Genomic DNA, 21,626 nt, shown 5'->3' with positions numbered 1-21,626 from the left:
ATTTTTTTTTGGTACATACAACCAAATGTAAATGCTCATTGCATACTACAAGAGAATCGTGCTGACATAAGTTATTAAATAAATGATTGACAATTTTATTCTATCTTCTCAGAAAGATTCCGTAATGTTTTATACCTATGAAACCATTTTTTTCATGCATCAAAGCTTGTTTAAGGGAACTCTGATAATATATCCAATGCTCATTATCCTACAAATATAGAAAACAATCTTTACTTGATGAGCATTAGAGAATATACCAAGAAAGTTATATCTAAGTCAATAGAGTTCTTTTTATTGATTTAAAAAATAATAGAATTTGCAGCACAGCTTAGAGCAGAAAGATTCTATTTTGGTTTTATCTTATCTAATTCTATTACATAATAAGTTGCATGTCTAATTCCTTTAATGAAATATTAGAATATAAAAATTGGGTGACTATGTTGAATTTTAAACCTCATTTTCTACTCATTAAGCCAAAACTATTTTATAAATCAAGCAAGGCTTATGCCATTACACTACTCACTATTTTTTATTAATTCATATTATTCCCAATGTGGAAATTTGAAAACAAAACAAAATCTCATAACAACCAAAGTTAAATAGAAATCCTGTGGTACCTGATTTGCTTTTCCCATAATGCCATATTGGGAAATGATTAGTATTTGTTATACAAGGAATCTTGTCTCTAATTATTGCTTTTATAAGCTAACAGTTCTTCTAAATATGGATTCAGTGATAATTCTTTTTTTTGAGATGGAGTCTCGCTCTGTAGCTGAGGCTGGAGTGCAGTGGCACACTCCTGGCTCACTGCAACCCCAGCTTCCTGGGTTCAAGTTATTCTCCTGCCTCAGCCTCCCGAGTAGCTGGGACGACAGGCGCACGTCATCATGCCTGGCTAATTTTTTTTTTTTTTTTTTGTATTTTAGTAGAGACCAGGTTTTACCATGTTGCCCAGGCTGGTCACGAACTCCTGAACTCAGGCAATCCACCAGCCTTGGCCTCCCAAAGTGTTGGGATTACAGGCATGAGCCATCGCACCTGGCCAATAATTCTTTTATCTACTTACTTTCTCAATGTTAGTTTGGTAGAAAGGTTTAAGTTGTGAGCAGGTAGAGGTGAGACACTAATTGGCATGTTCACTTTAAGATATTTGTGCAAACAAGATAGGTCACCCAGAGTCCAGTTAAAGTAAGAGACACAGGGATTCCTGACAAAAGTGAAGTGACTCTGGGATTGACCTGTGGAACACTTGAATTACCTTTCTGAGCAATGAGGAGATACCAAGATCAACTCATCCTTGATGGGAAGGAAGGAGTGACCTTGTGAGTACAGAACTCACCGAATGGTAGGGGAAAGACAAACTGGCTGGACTCTAACTTGTCATATTTGGAAAGAAGATTCTGGAATAAGAGACACTAGTGACTCTCACAGTTCTTCTAATCCAGCCTTTGGAAATTTTTCCAAGCTCTTTGAGAGAAAGGACCAGAAACTTATACAGCTATGAAAAATTAAGACGTCTATGCAATGCTGGAGATAGAATCTTACCAAACCTAATCAAGAACACATTAATCCAGAGGTGTAGGCCTGGCTACAGAAAGAACAGCAAAGAGAAAAAAAAAACAAAAAAAAAACACAAGGAGAACCAGAACAGATGTATCAATGGTGGAGGTTCAGGAGGTGGAGGAGCTGCAGAAGCTGGAGCAGGGCTGAGAGGGTCAGACAAAGCTAAGCCGCCATGCAGGAGAACACCAGGAGCTCAGTGATACATGAGCATTATATGAGACCTAAATTTCTATGGCCATAAATAAACTTTTATTGGAGCACAGCCACACCCACTCATTTATGCACTGTCTATGGCTACTGTGTTCAAACCATGCAGCTGAGTAACTGCTATGGAGGTCACAAGTAGCTACTACTATCTTGTCCTTGATGGGGTCTGTTGACTGACTCCTGCTTTAAAGAGCTGTTGGGGACATCGCATACATTATCTTATTTAATCTTCACAACAATCTTATGGGAAGTGTGTATGAGTGTGTGTTTGTGTATTTTAGTATTTTTTACACAAGAAGAATCTGAAACATCGATCATGTAACTTGTCCTTGGCCATAGCTGGTGAGTGGCAGAAATAGGAAATGAACCCAACCCTATCTAACTACAGAGCTCATGCTGTGGAGCTGCCTTGAGAAACCAGGAGCTTTTGACATATCATGGTGATTATCATTCAAGTTCCCGACTAATAAATATAATCTGGGAAAACAAAGACTAAATTTTATCTGTTAAATTACAGTACAGAATAAAATGAAAGATCAGGTTGCTGGGCATGTCAATTAAGGTAATGAAGCTTAGATATTCCCAAAATGAAGGCATGAGAGATGCTTTCAGGGTCCCAGTGAACTCTAAGGAGACTCCCTTTGAAAACTTCACTTTGAGCCTCTCTAGTTTTAGGGATCAGAGAAGAATTGAAAGGCAGCTAAAAAGGCTGTTGGTGTCTCTGCCACATTTAAAGGATCTTTACAACAAAGCCGAAGAATAAACTTAGGCAAAGTACGTTTCTCAGAGAAATTTTCTTTTATGACCCCAGAGAAAAGGCTCATAAAAATGAAGTTAAGTGTGAGATTAGAGGCCTGGAGATCAGCAGATGTTTCTTTGGAGGTGGCCCAGGGGACCAGGCTACTAAGGTATTAGTAATTGATGGGCAGTCAGGTGCCTTTTCTAGTTTTCAGACCAGCAGTAAAGCTCTTTCTGATTCTTAAGACAGGAAATGAACTTTTGTCACAACACTGGGACACAGATCCTTGATGCTTATGCTGGAACCATGTTAGCAAAGGACATGTGGCAAATTCCAACACAAACTCAATTCTGCCAAGTTTTTACATAATGATTAGTTTAGAAGAAACCATTACCAGAAATGAATTTGGACTTCTGAACATATACTTTGCAGGTATACATTTGGATGCTTGCAAAGTCCATGTTGAGAAAGGCTGAGTCTTTTCCCATTAAATCCAAATCCACAACTATATTCTTTTAATGCCTCTGCCATCTAATTGATTCAAAATAGAGAAAATTTAAAGAAATACCAAACAATTTTTCCTATTCATTTCAGTAGCTCTTACATAAAAGTCAATATAAGGACAGAGTCATTTGCATAATAGAAGTTTAGAACTGGAAGAGGAGTTAGAGATTATTTATTGCAATCCCTTCCATTTGCAGATGACAGAGTGCAGACTTCAGTGATGTGGCTCAAACCCCAAAGCTCAGGATGTGTACAGGTGTATTGAGTTCACCCAATATACCCTGATGACCTCCTCTACTGAAAATGCTGAGAAGCCCTCCTTTCTTTATGGACCACCAGCCACTGCAGGTAATACTTTGAGAAAACTTGAAAACTTAGTTATTTTAATTCAAATTTCACACTTTGTCATCTTTTGAGGGTTAACATAACTACTACATCTCAGACCAATCAGAAGATTACCTTTCGTCTATATATCATGCTAATATTAACATACATTATAAAATTGCTTTGACTGTCTACAGTTCCTAAAATGTTGCCCCAGAATCTTTTTCATAATTTTCTCATCTTCTTTTGCACTTTCTTGAGAAACTACCTTTTAGTCCCTTTTCAAATCTCTAAACACATTTTCTAAATAACTTTCCTCATTATCTTGTCTTTGTCACTTAATCAAGTTTGCTATTTTCCAGCCTTAATCAAACCAGCCAATGCAGGTCACAGTTTATCCAACTTTGGGACTGCCAATAATTATTTTCTGCTGAAATTGAAAAAAACTACTGGCTCTGAGTCATCTGGTATAAACACGGAAGTGATATAGATAGACTAACTAAATTGTTATTCAATTTTTTCCATTTATTTTCCCTGGATTCTTTGTATGTGAAGACACAAACACACCTATGTAAATGACACACAATTTGACAAGCAATTTTGTTTGTTTTCCTATATATTCTCTTTTTCTATTTTACTTATTATTAGTGTTGTTTTTCAACTTTTTCAGAAAAAGTGAAATCTCACTATACATAGAGTTTATGCATTTCCAAGGTCTGTGCTTGATAAAGAAATCAGCAATGCTCATGTAATTTCCTATCCTCCTTTTTCACTTTGCTGTGAAATCAGCTAAATGAAAAACCATCCATGTTTCTATACTTGACTGCCTTATCAGAAATACTTAGCACAGACTCAACCATCATTTGACCATTCAATTAATATTAACTAATCTCCATAAAATATATTAATATTAGGCTATTAGCTATAATCAATATAGGGGGCAAAACATGAACCAGAAAAAACATAAAATACAAATAAAAGAAAGCTAAATCAGAGTTTCTAAAATGTCTTGCTTATTGGAAATAAATTTTAAAATGAGTTGTCAGTAAATCCATTTATAATTCAATCAAAATTTACCGTTTCATAAAAGGACAAAAATATTCCTTTCTTTAATGTTCTTCAAAGCCTGATATGAGTGGGGTATATATACACACACACACACTGAATTTTCTTTTTTTTCTTTTGAGATGAAGTCTCACTCTGTTGCCCAGGCTGGAGTGCAGTGGCGTGATCTTGGCTCACTGCAACCTCCACCTCCCGGTTTCAAGCGATTCTCCGGCCTCAACCTCCTGTGTAGTTGGGATTACAGGCACACACCACCACACCCAGCTGATGTTTTTGTATTTTTAGTAGAGACAGGGTTTCACCATGTTGGTCAGGCTCGAACTCCTAACCTTGTGATCCGCCCCACTCAGCCTCCCAAAGTGCTGGAATTAAGGTGTGAGCCACTGTGCCCAGCCGAATTTTCTTATGTATATATAAGAAATTTTATTAAATAGCTAATGGCTACAATAAAAAGTGAGAATAAGTAAAGATAGAGAGTTAAAACTGTTTATAAGAAATATCAGATTTAGGCAGTGGTGGCAAAAGAATCATCAGGGAAGCCTTCTTGGAATGTACAGAATTTGAGCTTATTTTTTTAAATGACTAAGTTCTGAAAGTTAAGATTTTGGCAAGGGGCATGCCACAGAGAAAGAACAGTGTATGTGAAAGCAAGAAATGAAGGAAATTGTGGGAAAGAGGCAGGAAAAGATGGCTACTAGAGATATTATAAAATTAAAGTTGGCGTGATGTGGCAACTCACTAGATCTGAGGAATAGAATGACTCTGAAGTTTTGTGTAGAAAGATATAGTGCCGTTCATGGAAACAGGTAACAGAAGCAGAGCAGTAGGCCTGAGAGAAAGGATGCTGAATTTGTTTTAGGTATATGGATCTTGAACTGTTAGCAGAGAATCTAGGGTAGAGGTGCTTTTGAAAATCAGAGTATTTACTTCAGAAGTGTGTAACAGATTAGAGATGAATTTGTGCTCCTCCCCATAGCAGAAACCATTATAGTCAGGAGTTTAACTAAAACTGTTTAAGATCAAGAGGCTACATATATAGAGAGAAGATAACCAAATTTAGAACTCCAGGGAGTCCTCATGTTTAAGGACTGGAGAAAGTATTATGACTATGACAGAGAAGCAGCAATTAGAAAAGTATAATGAGAATGAATATGAAAGAGGACACGTGTTCGAAAAGAAGTGTATGTCACAAGTCTGAAGAGGGTAAGGAGGACTGAGAAAATATCATTTGATTTTTAAATTAGAAAGATATTTATGGTTTTTAAGGCAAAATTTTGAATAAGAATAGTAGACTGAAAGTGGAAGAAAATAAGGAGTTATAGTGATAAAGTACTATACTGTAACTGAGTACAGATTACATTAAGATCCGTGGATTGGGAAACAGCAAGTTTGAAAGAAGGATTGTGAGGATATGAAATCCTTTTCTTTTGTTACCTATATTTGTAGCTTTCTGTAAATAGAAATACTTACTATGCAGAGCACAAAAATTAGCTCAAAGTACAGGGTCTTTGACTTCTGGTTAAATTGCAGAAAGTCACAAGAGACTCCCACTCCAACCCTAATAATGAGAACAAGTGAGACAAGCTATGCAATCATAATTTTTTTAATCCATCAGAAAGCATCTATGAAAACTATAATTATTTAGTCATACTTGATGATGAAAGACTGAACACTTTTCCACTATTATTCAGGAACAAAGCAAAGATGCCTGCTCTCACCACTTCTAATCAATATTGTACAGAAGTTAGGTCCTAGCCACTGCAATCAGTTAAACAAAAGGCCAAAAGGTTGCAGGTTTATGTGCACGTGTGTGTGTGTGCGTGTGTGTGTGTGTGTATCCAATCGACCCTTGAACAACACAGATTCAAACTCCATGGGTCCACTTATATGCAGATTTTCTTCTGCCTCTGCCATCCCAGATGTAGCAAAACCAACCCCTTATCTTCTTCTTCCTCCTCCTACTCAAAATGAAGACAACGAGGGTGAAGATTTTTTATAATGACCCACTTGCACTTAATAAATGGTAAATATATTTTCTCTTACTTTATGATTTTCTTTGTAACATTTTCTTTTCTCTAGCTTACTTTATTTTAAGAATACAGTATATAATATATAATACATGTCAATCAACTGTTTATGTTATTGGTAAAGCTTCCAGTCACCACTAAGCTATTAGTAGTTAAGTTTTTGAGGAGTCAAAACTTTTATGTGGATTTTTGACTGTGCAGGAGTGTCAGTGCCCCTAACCCCTGTGTTGTTCAAGGATCATACACGTGCACGTGCACACACACAAACCCACATACATACTTAAAATTGTTCATGTAGGAATTCCCAATGGATATACAAAATAACTAGAACTAAGAAGTAAATTAAGCAATGTTTCAGGATACAAGACTGATATACAAAATTCCTTTATAACTTCTGTACTAGCCACAAATACTGGAAAATAATTATTTTAAAAACTCATTTATGATACTGTTAATAAATATAAAATACTTAGCAATAAATCTAACCAAAAGCTTACAAAACTTTTACACTGAAAACTACAAACATTCACGAGATAAATTAAGGAAGGTCTAAATATATGGAGAGATATATATCATGTATAATACTGTTAAGGTACAAATTTTCTCTAAACTTGTTTATAGATTCAATGCAATTCCAATCAACATCCCAGCCATCATTTTAGTAAAAATTGAGAAAATGAGGCTAAGATTTCATTGATGTCATAGGATAGCCAAATTAATATTAACGAAGAAAAAATAGCACTGAAGGACTTATATACCTGCTTCAAAACTTAAAAAGTTAAAGTAATCAAGACAGTGAGGTATCAGTTTGAAAGGAGTGACACAGAGATCAATGAGGTAGAGATCCACAATTGCGTTTGCAACAAAGATGTCGAGGCAATAAAATCAGGAAAGAAAATATGTTTGTTTGTTTTTTAATAAAAATGCCATTGGAACAACTGGAAATCTATATAGAAATAGAAATAAACTTTTATCCACACAACATACCATATACAAAAATTAAATCTTAATGGACCCTGCCATGGTTTGGATATTCGAACCTTCCAAACCTTATGTTGAAATCTAATCTTCAGTGTTGAATGTGGAGTGAAATGGGAGATGTTTGAGTCATTGGGCAGATCCCTCATGAATGACTTGGCACCGTTCTCATGATAGCCAGTGAGTTCTTGCTCTACTAGTTCCTTCAAGAGCTGGCTGTTACACAAAAGTCTGGCATCTCCTCTCTCTCTCCCTTGCTTCCTCTCTCTCTCAGTTATCTCTGCACACGCTGGCTCCCCTTCACCTTCTGCCATGAGTGGAAGCAGCCTCATGCTCTCACTAGAAGCAAATGCTAGTGCCATGCTTCCTGCACAGCCTGCAGAACATTGAGCCAAATAAACCTCTTTTGTAAATAAATTATCCAACATCGGGTATTCTTTTATAGCAAAATAAACAGACTACGACAAATCGTAAACCTAAATACAAAAGTTACAACTATAAAACTTACAGAGGAAAACATAAAAGAAATTTTGTGACCAGGTTTGAAGCAAAGATGCTTAAATTTGAAAAAAAAAACATGAAATATTTAAAAAGAGCATGATAAAGTGGACTTCATCAAAATAAAAAAAAATACTTTGGCTCTTTGAAAGACATTATTACATAAACAAAAACACAAGTCACATACTAGAAGAAAATATATGTAACACACAACAGCAAGGGAGTTTAATCCAGAATATACAGTTTTCCAACTCAATAAGAAAATAAACAATTCCATTTTAAAATGGGCAAAACATCTCAATAGACAGTTCATTAAAGAAGGTATATAAACAGTCAATAAACATTTCTTCATATGCTCAATATTATTAGTTATTAAACAAAAACCCATTAGAATGGCTGAAATTCTTGAGTTCGGCAATGTCAAGAGTTATTGGCAATGTGGAATAACTGGAATTCTCATAGACTACTGGTGGGAATGGAAAACAGTTTGGGAGTTTCTTAAAATGCTAGACATTCAACAAATGCTATTGTTTATAAGCAAAACTTGGGTAATTCACAAATCATCAGGAAAACTTGCAATGTGGGCAGAAAGGTTACCATAGTAATTACCATAGTAAGTAAAAGTGTGAACCCTGCCTGGCTACAAATACCGGTTCCATTATTAACTAAATGTATGACATTAGGCAAGTGACTTATCTACTCTGTGCATCACCCATTTTTTCATCTGTAGAACAGTGATGAGAATAGAACATTCCTCAAGGGATTTGATTAAAGTCATGCAGTTGTATTAATGCTTGGAATGTAATATGTACTTAAGAAATGTTCACTATTATTAACTGGACTTGATATAAAATTATTGTAAAAACCTTTGTGTTTACCTTGTTCAAGACACATAGATCTAGTTCTAGATCTAGAACTAGAAATACCATTTGACCCAGCCATCCCATTACTGGGTATATACCCAAAGGACTATAAATCATGCTGCTATAAAGACACATGCACACATATGTTTATTGCGGCACTATTCACAATAGCAAAGACTTGGAACCAACCCAAATGTCCAACAATGATAGACTGGATTAAGAAAATGTGGCACATATACACCATGGAATACTATGCAGCCACAACAAATGATGAGTTCATGTCCTTTGTAGGCACGTGGATGAAATTGGAAATCATCATTCTCAGTAAACTATCGCAAGAACAAAAAACCAAACACCGCATATTCTCACTCATAGGTGGGAATTGAACAATGAGAACACATGGACACAGGAAGGGGAATATCACACTCAGGGGACTGTTGTGGGGTGTGGGGAGCGGGGAGGGATAGCTTTAGGAGATACACCTATTGCTAAGTGATGAGTTAATGGGTGCAGCACACCAGCATGGCACATGTATACATATGTAACTAACTTGCACATTGTGCACATGTACCCTAAAACTTAAAGTATAAAAAAAAAAAAAAAAAAGACACATTTGAGTTAAAACAGCATTTCCCAAAATGTGGTTTGCAAACTCTTGGGAATGTTCTGAGACCTTTTCAGAGGATCTGCAAGGACAAAACTATTTTCATAACAATACTCTAATATTATGCACCTTTTTCATTCTCATTCTCTCACAGATTGCAGCAGAGTTCTCCAGAGACTACATGACATGTGATGATGTAATCATTCTAATGGAATTTATATTTGTGTAGAATTTTCTAAATTAGTAGATTTAAAGCATAAGTGTACATTTTTGGACATTAACGCAGCTTGTTCTCAGAACTTCTATTTTGATTTTTCCTAACTATCAATATACTTGCTATAATGTTTGTAATTTCATTATTGTCTAATAATTTATTATTTTGAAACCTTGAAGTTTTTCTTGGTCTTAAATGTAAACACAAGAAGTAATTCCACTTTGCTAAAGTTTTTATAGAAACTGTTATTATTTTAGATTTTAATATTTATTCTAAGACCAAGTCTATTGATTTTTTCATATATATATGTATATTTTTTTTTGAAATGGAATCTCGCTCTGTCAGTCAGGCTGGAGTGCAGCGGCACGAACTTGGCTCACTGCAACCTCCGCCTCCCAGGTTCAAACAATTCTCCTGCCTCAGTTTCCAAAGTAGCTGGGATTACAGGCACCCACCATCATGCCTGGCTAATTTTTGTATTTTTCATAGAGACGGGGTTTCACCATGTTGGACCAGGCTGGTCTCGAACTCCTGACCTCAGGTGATCCGCCAACCTTGGCCTCCCAAAGTGCTGGGATTACAGGTGTGAGCCACGGTGCCCAGCCTGATTTTTTTCTTATATTTAAGGATGGATTCTTGGCTTAAAAAGAGGAAACTAGAACACTTTTTCAATCCACAGCTGTACTATCTAGGACTGCCATTGTGAGCTTATAGCTATCCAATACTTAAAACTTCCTGATGAGATCAGTGGTGATAGTCATGAAGGCTAACTTTTGACACTGTATAATAAAGTGTGTCACCATTTGGAAAATGTGTAAATTTCAATGGACCAATATTTTCCAAATGACTGTGATCCTACATATAAGCTGATGAACAAAATTTTGTATGAATAAAGGATCCATCCCCAAGCATTCTTCAGGACCTTTCTCTTATAATCACATTACCTAATCTTCCCTTAGAATCTTTCATCAACTCATCTGATTATTTATTAACTCATTCATTCATTCACATATGCCAAAAATATTTATTAGGCACATATTACTACATTCTAAAGGATGAGATTTCAGGGATTAAAAACAAAAACAAAGAAATAAAAACAATCCAATCCTAGTTCCTTAAGGAGTGTTTTGAGTAAAGGTTGGGGCGGACAGACTTAGACCACACAAACTCAGTTCAGTGTGATGTCATGACAGGCTGTGATGGGGACATGAAGAATCTGCATGTGCCCCTATACAGTACATTGGTAAACATGTCCTTGAAAAAGTGACACTTAAGGTGAGCTTTGTAGAATAAATAGGAAATAGCAAGGCAGAGACAACAAAATAAGGCATTGCAGGCGCAGAAAAATAAATGCAAAAGACAAAGACTTGAAAACAAAAAAAGGTTGGAAATTAATTGCAGCTAAGACAACATGACCATAATACACGATTCAAGGAAGAGAATGATCAAGAATAAAGCTGCAGTCAGGCAGTAAAATATAGCTGTCAGATTACCCACTTAAGTGATAAACACTGCGTGAATCCTACACCACTTAAAATGAGTTTTAACACATGCTCTGCAGCAAAAATTCTTGAGACTTGCAATCACTGGCCAATTAGTATTTACCAAGGACAGTGAAAGTAAATAGAAACATAGCCAAATACCTTTTCACTGTGCACAAAATAGACGGTGACAATATGCAACTACCAATTTCCAGGACGCGCTGAAACAGATCCAATGTTAAGACAAAAATAACTAAACTAAATTGATTTTCCTCTGGTTTGATTTAGGTAGATAATCAAGGCCATAACATGCCGATGTGGAAAAATGTCCCAACCATCCCCAGGAATGAAGAAAACTAATAGGCAACAAAAGTGTTAAAAAAAAAAAAAAAAAAAACCCAGCTCTTCTTAGGACATTCTTTGCTTTCTTTTGGTCTTCCTCTTTCTATTTAAGCCCTGTATTGTTGCCCAATACACCCTATTTAGGTCTCATTTTCTTATCTATGTCCCACATACTGAGCCTTTCAGTTTCCTTTTTCTCTTTACTTTAAAAAGCTATGTCCAAGTGTCATGCTCTTGATTGAAGGCAGAAAGACAACATAATAAAAGTAACCACTGCTATTGGGCAACTTCTTCATTGTGCTGCTCTTCATGGTAAAACAAGTATCTTATTGACTCCAGGAGATACTCCAAAAGATTGAATCAACCCAAAGGAGATTTAGGCCTTAGGACAGGACCAAGTGGGAGAGCAATTTTTGTGGAAGGTGGCCTTGCGATATCCCTCATATACAACTTTCTTGCTCTCAGCCAAGCCAGCAGGCAAGCCATAAAGCCATAGGTGGTAACCAGTCTAGGTTAAGATAAACTCTCACAGCTTCAAAGAGGAGGAGAGACAGAAGAGAAGAAAAGCAGTGACTTTAATTAGGATAATTTGTTCTCCAAAGTATAAACTCTTATCAGGGCATATCACAGCTCTCCTACATACCACTGCTGGTTTTTTGTTAGCATAAGATGAAACAACAAGGGCTTATGAATTATTCTGAGCCAGTGACACAGAAAAGAAGCAGAAATAGATGCTGTGGTGTATTAAATTGTTATTTGGGATAGAGCTGGACAAAGAGGAATATGACTTACAATTAGTGACTACAAATATTTTAAAACATTAAAAGAAGTAGAATTTTACCCAAAGTTGTTTGTTTTCACTGGGAAGCCTGCCTTTTGCTAATCATATTTATAAATGTATAGTGCTAATCTAATATATGAATATCTTGCTTTACAACTCGTGTACTGACAGTTTTATTGCATTTACCCAAATTTCCTTCAATGCTGCATTTGTAATTCTCTAAATACTTCACATATAGTGCTAAAGATCTTGATATAACTTTATGCTCACAAATACACAATTTGAAAGTTCATGTTATACTATGGAATACTGAAATTCCTTGTCACATATTTTATTAATAATGTAATAAAAACCACATATCATTTAACTACTTATAATGAGCATATTTGAAGCTGCAAAGTGATGGCGAATTGAGAACAATAAGCAGCTAAAAATTCCAGTGCATATACTGTCATGCACCAAATAACAATGTTTCTGTCAGCTATGGACCACATACACAATCATGTTCCAATATGTTTATAATGGGGCTGAAAAATTCCCCTTCCTTAGTGACTGATAGCCATTGTAATGTCATAGCACAATGCATAACTGAAATGCTTGTGGAGATGTTCGTGCAGGCAAACCTACTGTGCTGCCAGTCATATAAAAAGCATAGTACATACAATTACCTACGGTATATAAAACTCGATAGTGATAATAAAGTACTATTTTATTGGTTTATGTATTTACTATATTATGCCTTTTATTGTTATTTTAGAGGGTACTAGTTTTACTTATAAAAATAAGTTAACCGTAAAACAGCCTCAGGCAGTTTCATCAGAAGGTATTCCAGAAGAAGGCACTGTAATCATAGGCGAGGACTGTTCCATGCTTGTTATTGTCCCTGAAGATCTTCCAGTGAGAAAAGATGTGGCAGTGGAAGACAGTGAAACTGAAGATCCTGACCTTGTGTAGGCCCATGCTAAGGTGTGTTTTTGTCTTTATTTTTAATAAAAAAGCTTAAGATGTAAAAAGAAATAAATTTTAAAATTAGAAAAAATCTGTTAGAATAAGCGTATAAAGAACGAAAATCCTGGACTTGTAATATAACCCTTCTTTATTTTAAACATTTTTTTTTACAAGTATTCTCCATATAACTTCACTGTTCCAAGTAGGCTCATCATAGCACGTGTTTTCTTTGTTTCTTTCTTTCTTTTTTTTTTTAGATGGAGTCTCGCTCTGTCACCCAGGCTGGAGTGCAGTGGCGCAATCTTGGCTCACTGCAAACTCCGCCTCCCGGGTTCAAGCAATTCTCTGCGTCAGCCTCACGAATAGCTGGAATTACAGGCACCCACTACCATGCCCGGCTAATTTTTTGTCTTTTTAATAGAGACGGAGTTTCACCATCTTGGCCAGGCTGGTCTTGAACTCCTGACCTTGTGATCCACCTGCCTCGGCCTCCCAAGGTGCTGGGATTACAGGCGTGAGCCACCAGGCCCGGCCACAGCACACATTTTCACTGAGTGCTTATGAGCCATTGAGCACTTGTATTAGATGACTGTGTATAAAATGGGGAACTAAACAGAAATGATACCTCTCTCCACAAGTATCAGTATAATAGTAAAAATTCAGCAAGTAATTATTCATATCATAATAATTCTACAGAGGAAGCACAATGTGTTACAGGAAAATATAAGGCATGCAATTTAGGCTTGGAAGATCAGGGAAAGGTTTTAAGAAGCAGAGCTTAGTTTGAGATCTACAAGATGTGTAGGTGTGGGCCCCACAACGATTGAACAAGGGGAAATGAAAAGCTAGAAATGGAAAAGTGGTGTTCTCCACAAATAAATACTTCAAAGCTATGGCCTGGGAAGGCTCAGCATTACCCGTTCCGCCATACACAGGGTACACACACATACATCAAACACACACACACACACCCACACACACATCTGATCACTGCAGTGAATCCTTTCCTTTCCTGTGTCTAGAATACTCTTCCTACTATTTGCCACATTTAAATCCTACAGGTCCTATGATGTCCAACATCCTGATCTTGTTTTAAAACCTCAGCTAAGTCTTAGATTTCCTCCGGAAAGCCTTACTCAATATTTCCGTCACACCGAACTCTCTTCCTTCTCCTAACCTCTTTAAAACTTATTAAAACTATTCTACAAATATTATGCTCATTGTTAAGTGCTGACATGTATAATTCTGAGACTATTTCTTGGTTTTGTTCATGCAGACTTTAAATTCCTTCAAGTCAAGGAGTATGTGTCATAAACTTTTGCTTTGTATCTTCCTCAGTGACAAGCATAATCCATAATAAACTTTATTGAGAGAAGTACGAAATAGTGGCTGAGTCTCTAAGACAAGTGTTATAAAATATAAGACATAAAATAAGTTGAAGCTTTCAAAAGAAAAGAAAAAATGTCCTTTTAATTCTTGCTATGATTGCCAGATAAAGTGGTGATAATGGCATTTTTATTAGATATAGGAAGAGCACACTGGATAAAGATATTCAAATCACAGTACATGAACAAACAGGCAGAACTACTCTGCTCTTGTTTTGTTTCATATCCATTCCTTAAGAAAATAATATCCATACTTATAAAAGTAGGACAAAACTAAAAATAACAAATTTAAGGTCCAGAATGTAGAATGATATCAAATATTCTAAATGAGTTTAAATCCATTAATTTGGAGAAATTACACTACAAAATATTGAAAGCATGTGTGGATAAAATAAAGGAATTGTTAAAGTCATCTTTAAAAATATTGTGATGAAGAGAAGTGTTGACAGAGTCCAACCATTGCCTCAATTTTCAAAATTGGGAAGGTGGATTCCATCAGCTATAATTTAGAGAGCTGGACATTAATTGCAGGTACTATTCCAAAGAGATGATTAAAAACATGGCATGCAAGCATTCAAAATGTGAAGTGCTGTTATCTACAAGCTAAGGAGAGGTCACAGGAACCTATCCTTATCAACTAACCTAGTTATCTCCTTTTGTTTTTAATAGAAGTTACTTGACATCTATTCTGCAGAAAGTGGAGACTCATTTCAGGGAGGAATTTGACCAAGTCTGTCTCAGTATACTCTCTTAAGTCACACAAAGGAATGTGAAATTTAAAGAGAGTTATTTGACTGTAACTGGTTAAACAACCTTATAAAGAGGAATAATTTATGGACTAATGTAAAGCAGGAGTCTAACGTAAAGGACGATATCTAGGAACATGCCAAAGGTAGTTCCAGTTCAGCATTGTAGATAGTTACTTGGATGAAGATGTTAATTATATCCTGATCAAATCTGTTAATTCCTCTAAATTGGTGAAAATGGCTAATCTGTATCAAGGACTCAGAATCCAAGATGACCTTGACTTTCTGGAACAACAGCTAACTAAAGGTAATGATTAAATTTAATTGCAGTAAGTATTTGTAAAAGTCCCAAATCAAGTGGCCAAACATAAAATTTGGTGGGGAAAATAAGTGTATTTGCAGAAGAATGTGCAAAAAAGATACATGATTAAACAGTGTTGTATGAGTGCAAAAAAAAGGGGGGGGAAGAGTAGAATAGATTTCAGGTTGATTTACTATATGATATCCAGAGAAGATAAATATATCAGAGGACAGTCCTCTATGTTTAACTCTGGGGATCACACTTTAATAAAAACAGAAGTGCATCCAAAAGAGAAAAGCCCTGGTAACAATGAGACTCTCAACCCATGGTAAATAAGCATGGATTGAAGAAACTGAATATTATCTTAGACACTATTAAGAGTTGTTAGATGTAAAAGCATTTTCTATAAATACTCTAAGAGGTAAAAATTAAAGATATAAATATTATAGAGACAAATTCGATAGCTGAATATAAGAAAAGAGTTCTTATGCTCACATCTGGTGAAAGAAATGCTCACTGTATTCAAGATGGGTGTTGACAAATAATTTGCCAAAACTGACCTTAACATCCTCTGTGAATTAAAAAGTATGGTCCTCTGCTAAGAATGAAGAGTCTGGAGATAATCTGGGCAGACTAGAAAACCTGGAAAAATCCAGAATATGTACCATGGAGAATTTGATATGAAATTAACTAAAAAAGAATAAAATAGCTGCACAGCACTGTTAAGTATCCCCTAAGCTGAAATTGGAGTGAAGCAATTGGTAGTTGGCTACAAGATACAGTTATGTCTCTTTGTCCAGCTAAATCAACAGCAAGGAAGGTAAAGCAAACATTAAAAGTGAAGCTGACATTGGGAAGGCAGGTTCTGGTAGGTCTAGTGGCAAGAGATTTAAGGGTTGGAGCAGAATTAAAATTGTTGGTGAAATAAATAACAGTTTACAAGCAATTCTGAAGAGGTTACAAACTATGTGACAGAAGAGCACACAAGGGTCTCTGTCACCAAGACCATAGCTCCATGTGGTAGCATCAAAGCATAAACAAGCCTTAATTCAAGAATAACAATGACAACAATGTTAAGCTCTTTAGACACCTACTATGCACCAAGCACTATGGATCCAACATTGGATACCGTGAAGGAGATTTGAGTTTAATGGGAGATGCAGACATTTAAACAGGTACTTTCAATGTCATGTGACATAGCAAAAGGGGATAAATAGATAGGCTGGACCTAGAAAAAAATGGTCAGGATTAAGAAATGGGTCTGCCCCATTTGCTTCCCCCCTAAGAAGGTGTTCACTCTCAAAGCCATTGTCTCGTGTCGACTTCCTGCTAATTCTTAGTATGGTGAGATAGATGACTTGGTATGTGAGTTAATTAATTTGACTTGGCCTCAATTTTTAAAATGCAGGATTTGTTTTAATGAAATATTATTTAATGGCCAGAAAGCATACCGGAAGTTAGAAACTACAGGCTGTGAGGCACATTCTTGTGGCAAGGAAGAGCCTGCTCCAGAGTCTCTCAAGTTTTAAGATGTAGCCATTCTCTCCTACTGTGGGCTGAGAGGGAAGCCCACTCTACAGCTCTTCCTTCACCCCTCCAAAATAACTCTGTTCATCCTCTGTAAGCCTTCGAGGCTACAGGAAGATGAAGCCTATTGGCATGAACCCAGGGAAGAAGAAAAACTACATATATAATAGGTAAGACATTTCAAAATGTTCTGAAAGAAAATAAAAGAAGCAGATATGATTCAGGATAGCCAGGAAATTACTTCATCCAAAGTAAATCAACTAGTAACTAAACATTGACAAAAGCTCTTCTTGTATCAAGTCAAGATGTAACACCTAAAACAAACTATTGCAGAATGAATGTAGATGGTCAAGAGACAAAAATATTTTTAATTATTGATACTTTAGGAAAAAAATTGTTTTTACAAATGTGCAGAAAAGTAATAAATAGAAATGTTTAAGAAAAGTGGCTTGGGTAAATATTTTTAATTAACCAGTGTAAAAATAGTGCCTTCAAAATGGAATATTCTCACAAATAAAAGCCCAGCAACTTCTTAGTGAATCTGACAGAAAAAGTCATTCTGAGTAACAGCTTCCTCCAAAAATTTTTCCCATTAATGGACATACTTTTTGGCTTGTATTACTGAAATGTTACTTTACCTTTCCATTTCCCCTTACTTGTAGAGATTCATTCTGATGGCTAATTTCATGTTTATTTAGTTCTGAAAAAAAGGTTAATTAGAAATTATGGGAGTACAGATCATGTTATTTTAAACTAACCTGTAAAGAAAGAAATATTATCCTCAGTCCACACTCATTAATTGTTAGCAAATATAAATGCAGGATTTAATTTCCCTTGTATAGTTTCTGAAAAAATTCAGTTATACAATATCAATGTGTCAATAAAAGTGACGTTAGATAAAGATTTAATTTTTTTCAATTTCATTTGAAAAATATGACAAAATTCTTAAAATTCGGTCACAAAATATTTTACTGATGTATTTGTAATAGATATACTTTAATTTTAATATTATCACTTGTTGGTAGTGAAATATTAAAATATCTTTTCAAAATGTCTTAAGAAGGATCCCTTAATAAGACATAATTATAAGAGTTATAAGTACTAAGCATTGTGAAGTTTTTCACACTTTTGTTTTTGGTATTGCCATAAATAAATAAAATAATTTTATATTTCCTTCCTCATTCTCCGAATGACAGAAAACTATTTTAATCATATTATTTAATACCTGAATATCTAGAAGCAAGACCTTTAAGGGGCTATTTATATTTCATACACTATGAGACACTATACCAAGCATAAGTACTTTATATTTTGATTGGATTTCAAAGACAAAAATATAATTTTTATTTTCTGTCGTATAATAGAAAGAGATCTTACAATATAAAGTATAAATATACCTTATAAATATAAATATAAGGTACCCATCTATTAATTATAAATTTCTACTAAATACACTTCACACACCTGTTTCTTAATACATTAAAATACATACATCTGGTCTATTTTATGTGAAATATTTAACTACTGTAACACCATTTAATTGTTCTAGAATTTTCCTTCTAGCCTATGTCTGCAGGCTGTATGTAGACAGCCTGTTGTTTTGATAAGAAAAAGTGTGGCTTACGTGTTTTTACCCCGTGGTCCTTAATTTTCTATTAGGACACAGGTCCATTTTGGATATTTGACTATGTACTATCTCCCTTAAAATGCAGCCACTCTAATGTTTAAATACAATTTTAGGGACTTCACGGCCCCTTGAAGAAGATCCACAGACCCAGTTTTTTAATGGCTGAACAAAGCATAGACTGCATAGACAACTTCCACTGAAGGAATAATAAAGCTGATATATATAACTTTCAGACCAATCAAGTGTTGCTTATTTTGGTTACATCGTTGCTATCATAACGTGTTGACTTTTTACCACTGTACATAATAGGGTACCTGAAATGATCACTCTTAAAGAAAAAATATGTATAGCAATTTTAGGAAAAGCAACAGACCACTTCTACACTATGAACCAAGATTTAAAAAAAATTATATCAAGTGCTTCTACGCTTACCCATACGTAACAGGAAAGTTTGACGTTCCTACAAAGACAGTTCTAGTAAGTGGTAGAGATGTATGAAATCAAATCAATTCATTAAATAGGCATTTAGTGAAATTACCATAGGAGAACTGATCCTAAAACATCACTATTGATATGTTATAAATGAAGTTCAAGTGAAAGAAAAAAAAAATCTGTCCTATTTAAAACTCAGCACTGTTTCCATAGGTTCCAAATCAAGATGCCTTCAACCAGTCATCGTTAAGTGAGCCGTACAATCTTCTGGCTTACTTCAGAAGATGTAAACTGTTTATCGAGTGCAAAATGAAAGAATAACCATGTGAAAATCAGTGAGCAAAGAAAGACGCACGAAATCCATAGCCTGAAATCACATGACCACATTGCAACGCAGCCCCTCACACCATTGTCACTGTCAGGCAGCTCAGGCGACAGGGTGCAGACAGGCGCGGAGACCGCGGTGGCCCCCTGCTCACGGTTTCTCCAAGAGCCGCAGTCCTAACGAAAACAGAAATGGGACTGCTAAGCAGTAAATCATTTGTGTCTCTCGCACACACGCGCACACCTCGTGGAGCCGCTGGGCAGTTAGCCGGCTGCCTTCTCTGGGCAGCCCATCGATCGCAGCTTTTGCTGTGGAGGAGGACGCGCCTCTTACCCACGCTGCAGCCGGCCGGGTGAAGTTGCCCTGAAGCCCGCCGCCGCCTCCAGCCCTGCTGCCTCCGGGGTCCAGGCATCCCCCAGCTGCGCCCGCTCGCTTGCCTGCCGGCGCGCTGGAGGCCGCAGCGTTGCACGCGGCTGATGGGCTCTGGGGCCCGGGCGCCCCGGCCGTGGGAGAGCAGCGGCCCCGGCGCGCCCCGCGCGTTCTCACGGCCCGGCCCCGCGAGCTCAGCAGCCAGCGCGGCGCTGCCCGGCGCCCACCCCCGTCAGTGCTCCTCCCTCGGGCGCCGCGGGTCCCCCGGGCCCTGGGCCGGCCCCTCGGGCGTCCTCTCCTTTCCTTTCGCTCCTCCCCAGCGTGGGAACCCGGCGCTGGCTTCCCAGGGCTGGGCAACTGGGAGCGTACCGAAGGTTTTTCAGGAAAGGAAGGAGACCCAACCCAAGCCGGGGTCCCGGAAGAGGGACCGCCTGTCTGAAGAGCCCCGACCCGCGTGGGGATGCAGCGACCACTTACTTGGTGGCTTCGCACACCTCGGGGCTGTGCTTCCGGATCTCTAGCAGCTCCAGGGTGCGCCTCGCAAATCCGCACTGCGAAGGGAGAAAGAGAGCAGGCGTCAGGGGTGGCAGGCGGTGAGCGGGAGAGGGGACCCTGCAGTGGCACCTGTCGGTCCCCGCACGAGTGCACCCTGGGCACTCGCGGCAGCGGCACTTACGCTTGGGTCGCTCGTGTCTACCTGCTCAACAGGCTGGGCGGGACGCGGCGTGCCTCGGAAACTGTATCGCCCGCGTGGCTCCCAGACAGTCCTCCTTGCCTTTGTCTCTCTGTGTCTGTCTGTGTCTCCCTCTTTGATCACCCCAAAGGAACCTTTGCAGTTCCTTTCCATAAGGCATTCGATTTTTTCAGACCTCTGCCCGCCTCCTCCCCTTCTCTGCACCGAAAGACTGAAAAAGAAAGTAGCAGCCAAAACGCACCATGGTGAGATCACGCAGGGCTGGGGTCCCTAAGCTCCTCCAGGCGCTCCCTCCCCCACAGGTGTCCTCCGCCTGGGTCTGTTCCAGGCTGCTCGCTGCTCTAGCGCAGGAAAAGTGTAGGAAAACTCTGCACTGAAACCTGCTTCTGGAAAACTGACTCTGAGCTGAGTCCCACCCACTAGGCTCAGACTAGGGCAGGGGAACTGAGTCCTGGTCTCTGCAGCCGCCCAATCGCCATACCAGAAATTACTGCGTGGAGACAGAGACCTAGGGGCAGGGGACAAAAAAAAAAAAAAAAGAGAGAGAAAGAAAAAAATTGGAGGGGACTCCAGGAAAATTTGGCCCACTTAAAAAGAGAAAGAAAAACATGTCTTCTCCACTATGCACTGGTCTGGAAAAACTGTAGTTTTCCACAGTTAAAAACTCCAACATTTCTGCTGGGGAAGTTGACATCTGCGCTGATGACTCTTTTGTCCTGGTTTTCAGATTTGAAGCCAATCTACTCATTTGCAGATGCAGTTTTATGGTTACAGAGATTTTACGTCTTTTCAGTAAGGTCTGGCTTCTGCCTGGTTCAGTGCATTTAGTTATATTTGTTACCGTTGTGTGTGTTGTGATATTATGCTTTTCGTCACCTTTCTGACTTAAGAAAACCCCATCATGCTGTTCCATTGTGAATTAACAATTAATCATGATCTTTATGTGATCCGTTTTCAATTCAATTCAAGTCATGGTTATCTTCCCCTTCTATATCTTCCCCAAGTACACCATCTAATCTGGTCCCATTGTAAGCTCATCACATTTGCAAACTTTCTCCCAGTCTTGCCTACTGTGCTTGCCT

The 21,626-nt window shown here is 37.6% G+C and overlaps 1 protein-coding gene across 9 annotated transcripts in view; it reads right to left on the bottom strand.

Moving 5' to 3' along the window:
• The window catches only part of GUCY1A1 (guanylate cyclase 1 soluble subunit alpha 1), a 70,921-nt gene extending 49,956 nt beyond the window's left edge, over positions 1 to 20,965 (bottom strand). For 2 of the 9 annotated variants that reach the window (XM_054484540.2, XM_054484544.2), the window contains exons 1-2: positions 20,786 to 20,965; positions 20,328 to 20,401 (exon numbers count right to left, since the gene is read on the bottom strand). Coding sequence is in view for 1 of the 9 variants with exons in the window: in XM_054484539.2 (XP_054340514.1) it covers positions 19,815 to 19,893 (79 nt within the window). In the remaining 8 variants the exon portion in view is untranslated. Of the gene's footprint in view, positions 1 to 17,735; positions 18,002 to 19,724; positions 20,248 to 20,327; positions 20,402 to 20,526 lie in introns of those variants that run through there. The other 7 variants (XM_054484539.2, XM_054484545.2, XM_054484541.2 and 4 more) reach the window with 6 other exon arrangements.
• Positions 20,966 to 21,626: the final 661 nt, after the last annotated feature.

This window comes from Pongo pygmaeus, chromosome 3 (assembly GCF_028885625.2).
Source record: "Pongo pygmaeus isolate AG05252 chromosome 3, NHGRI_mPonPyg2-v2.0_pri, whole genome shotgun sequence".
In the NCBI taxonomy this organism is placed as follows: Eukaryota; Metazoa; Chordata; class Mammalia; order Primates; family Hominidae; genus Pongo; species Pongo pygmaeus.
The sequence above is the reverse complement of the archived record's forward strand: the minus strand, read 5'-3'. Positions and strand labels throughout refer to the sequence as shown.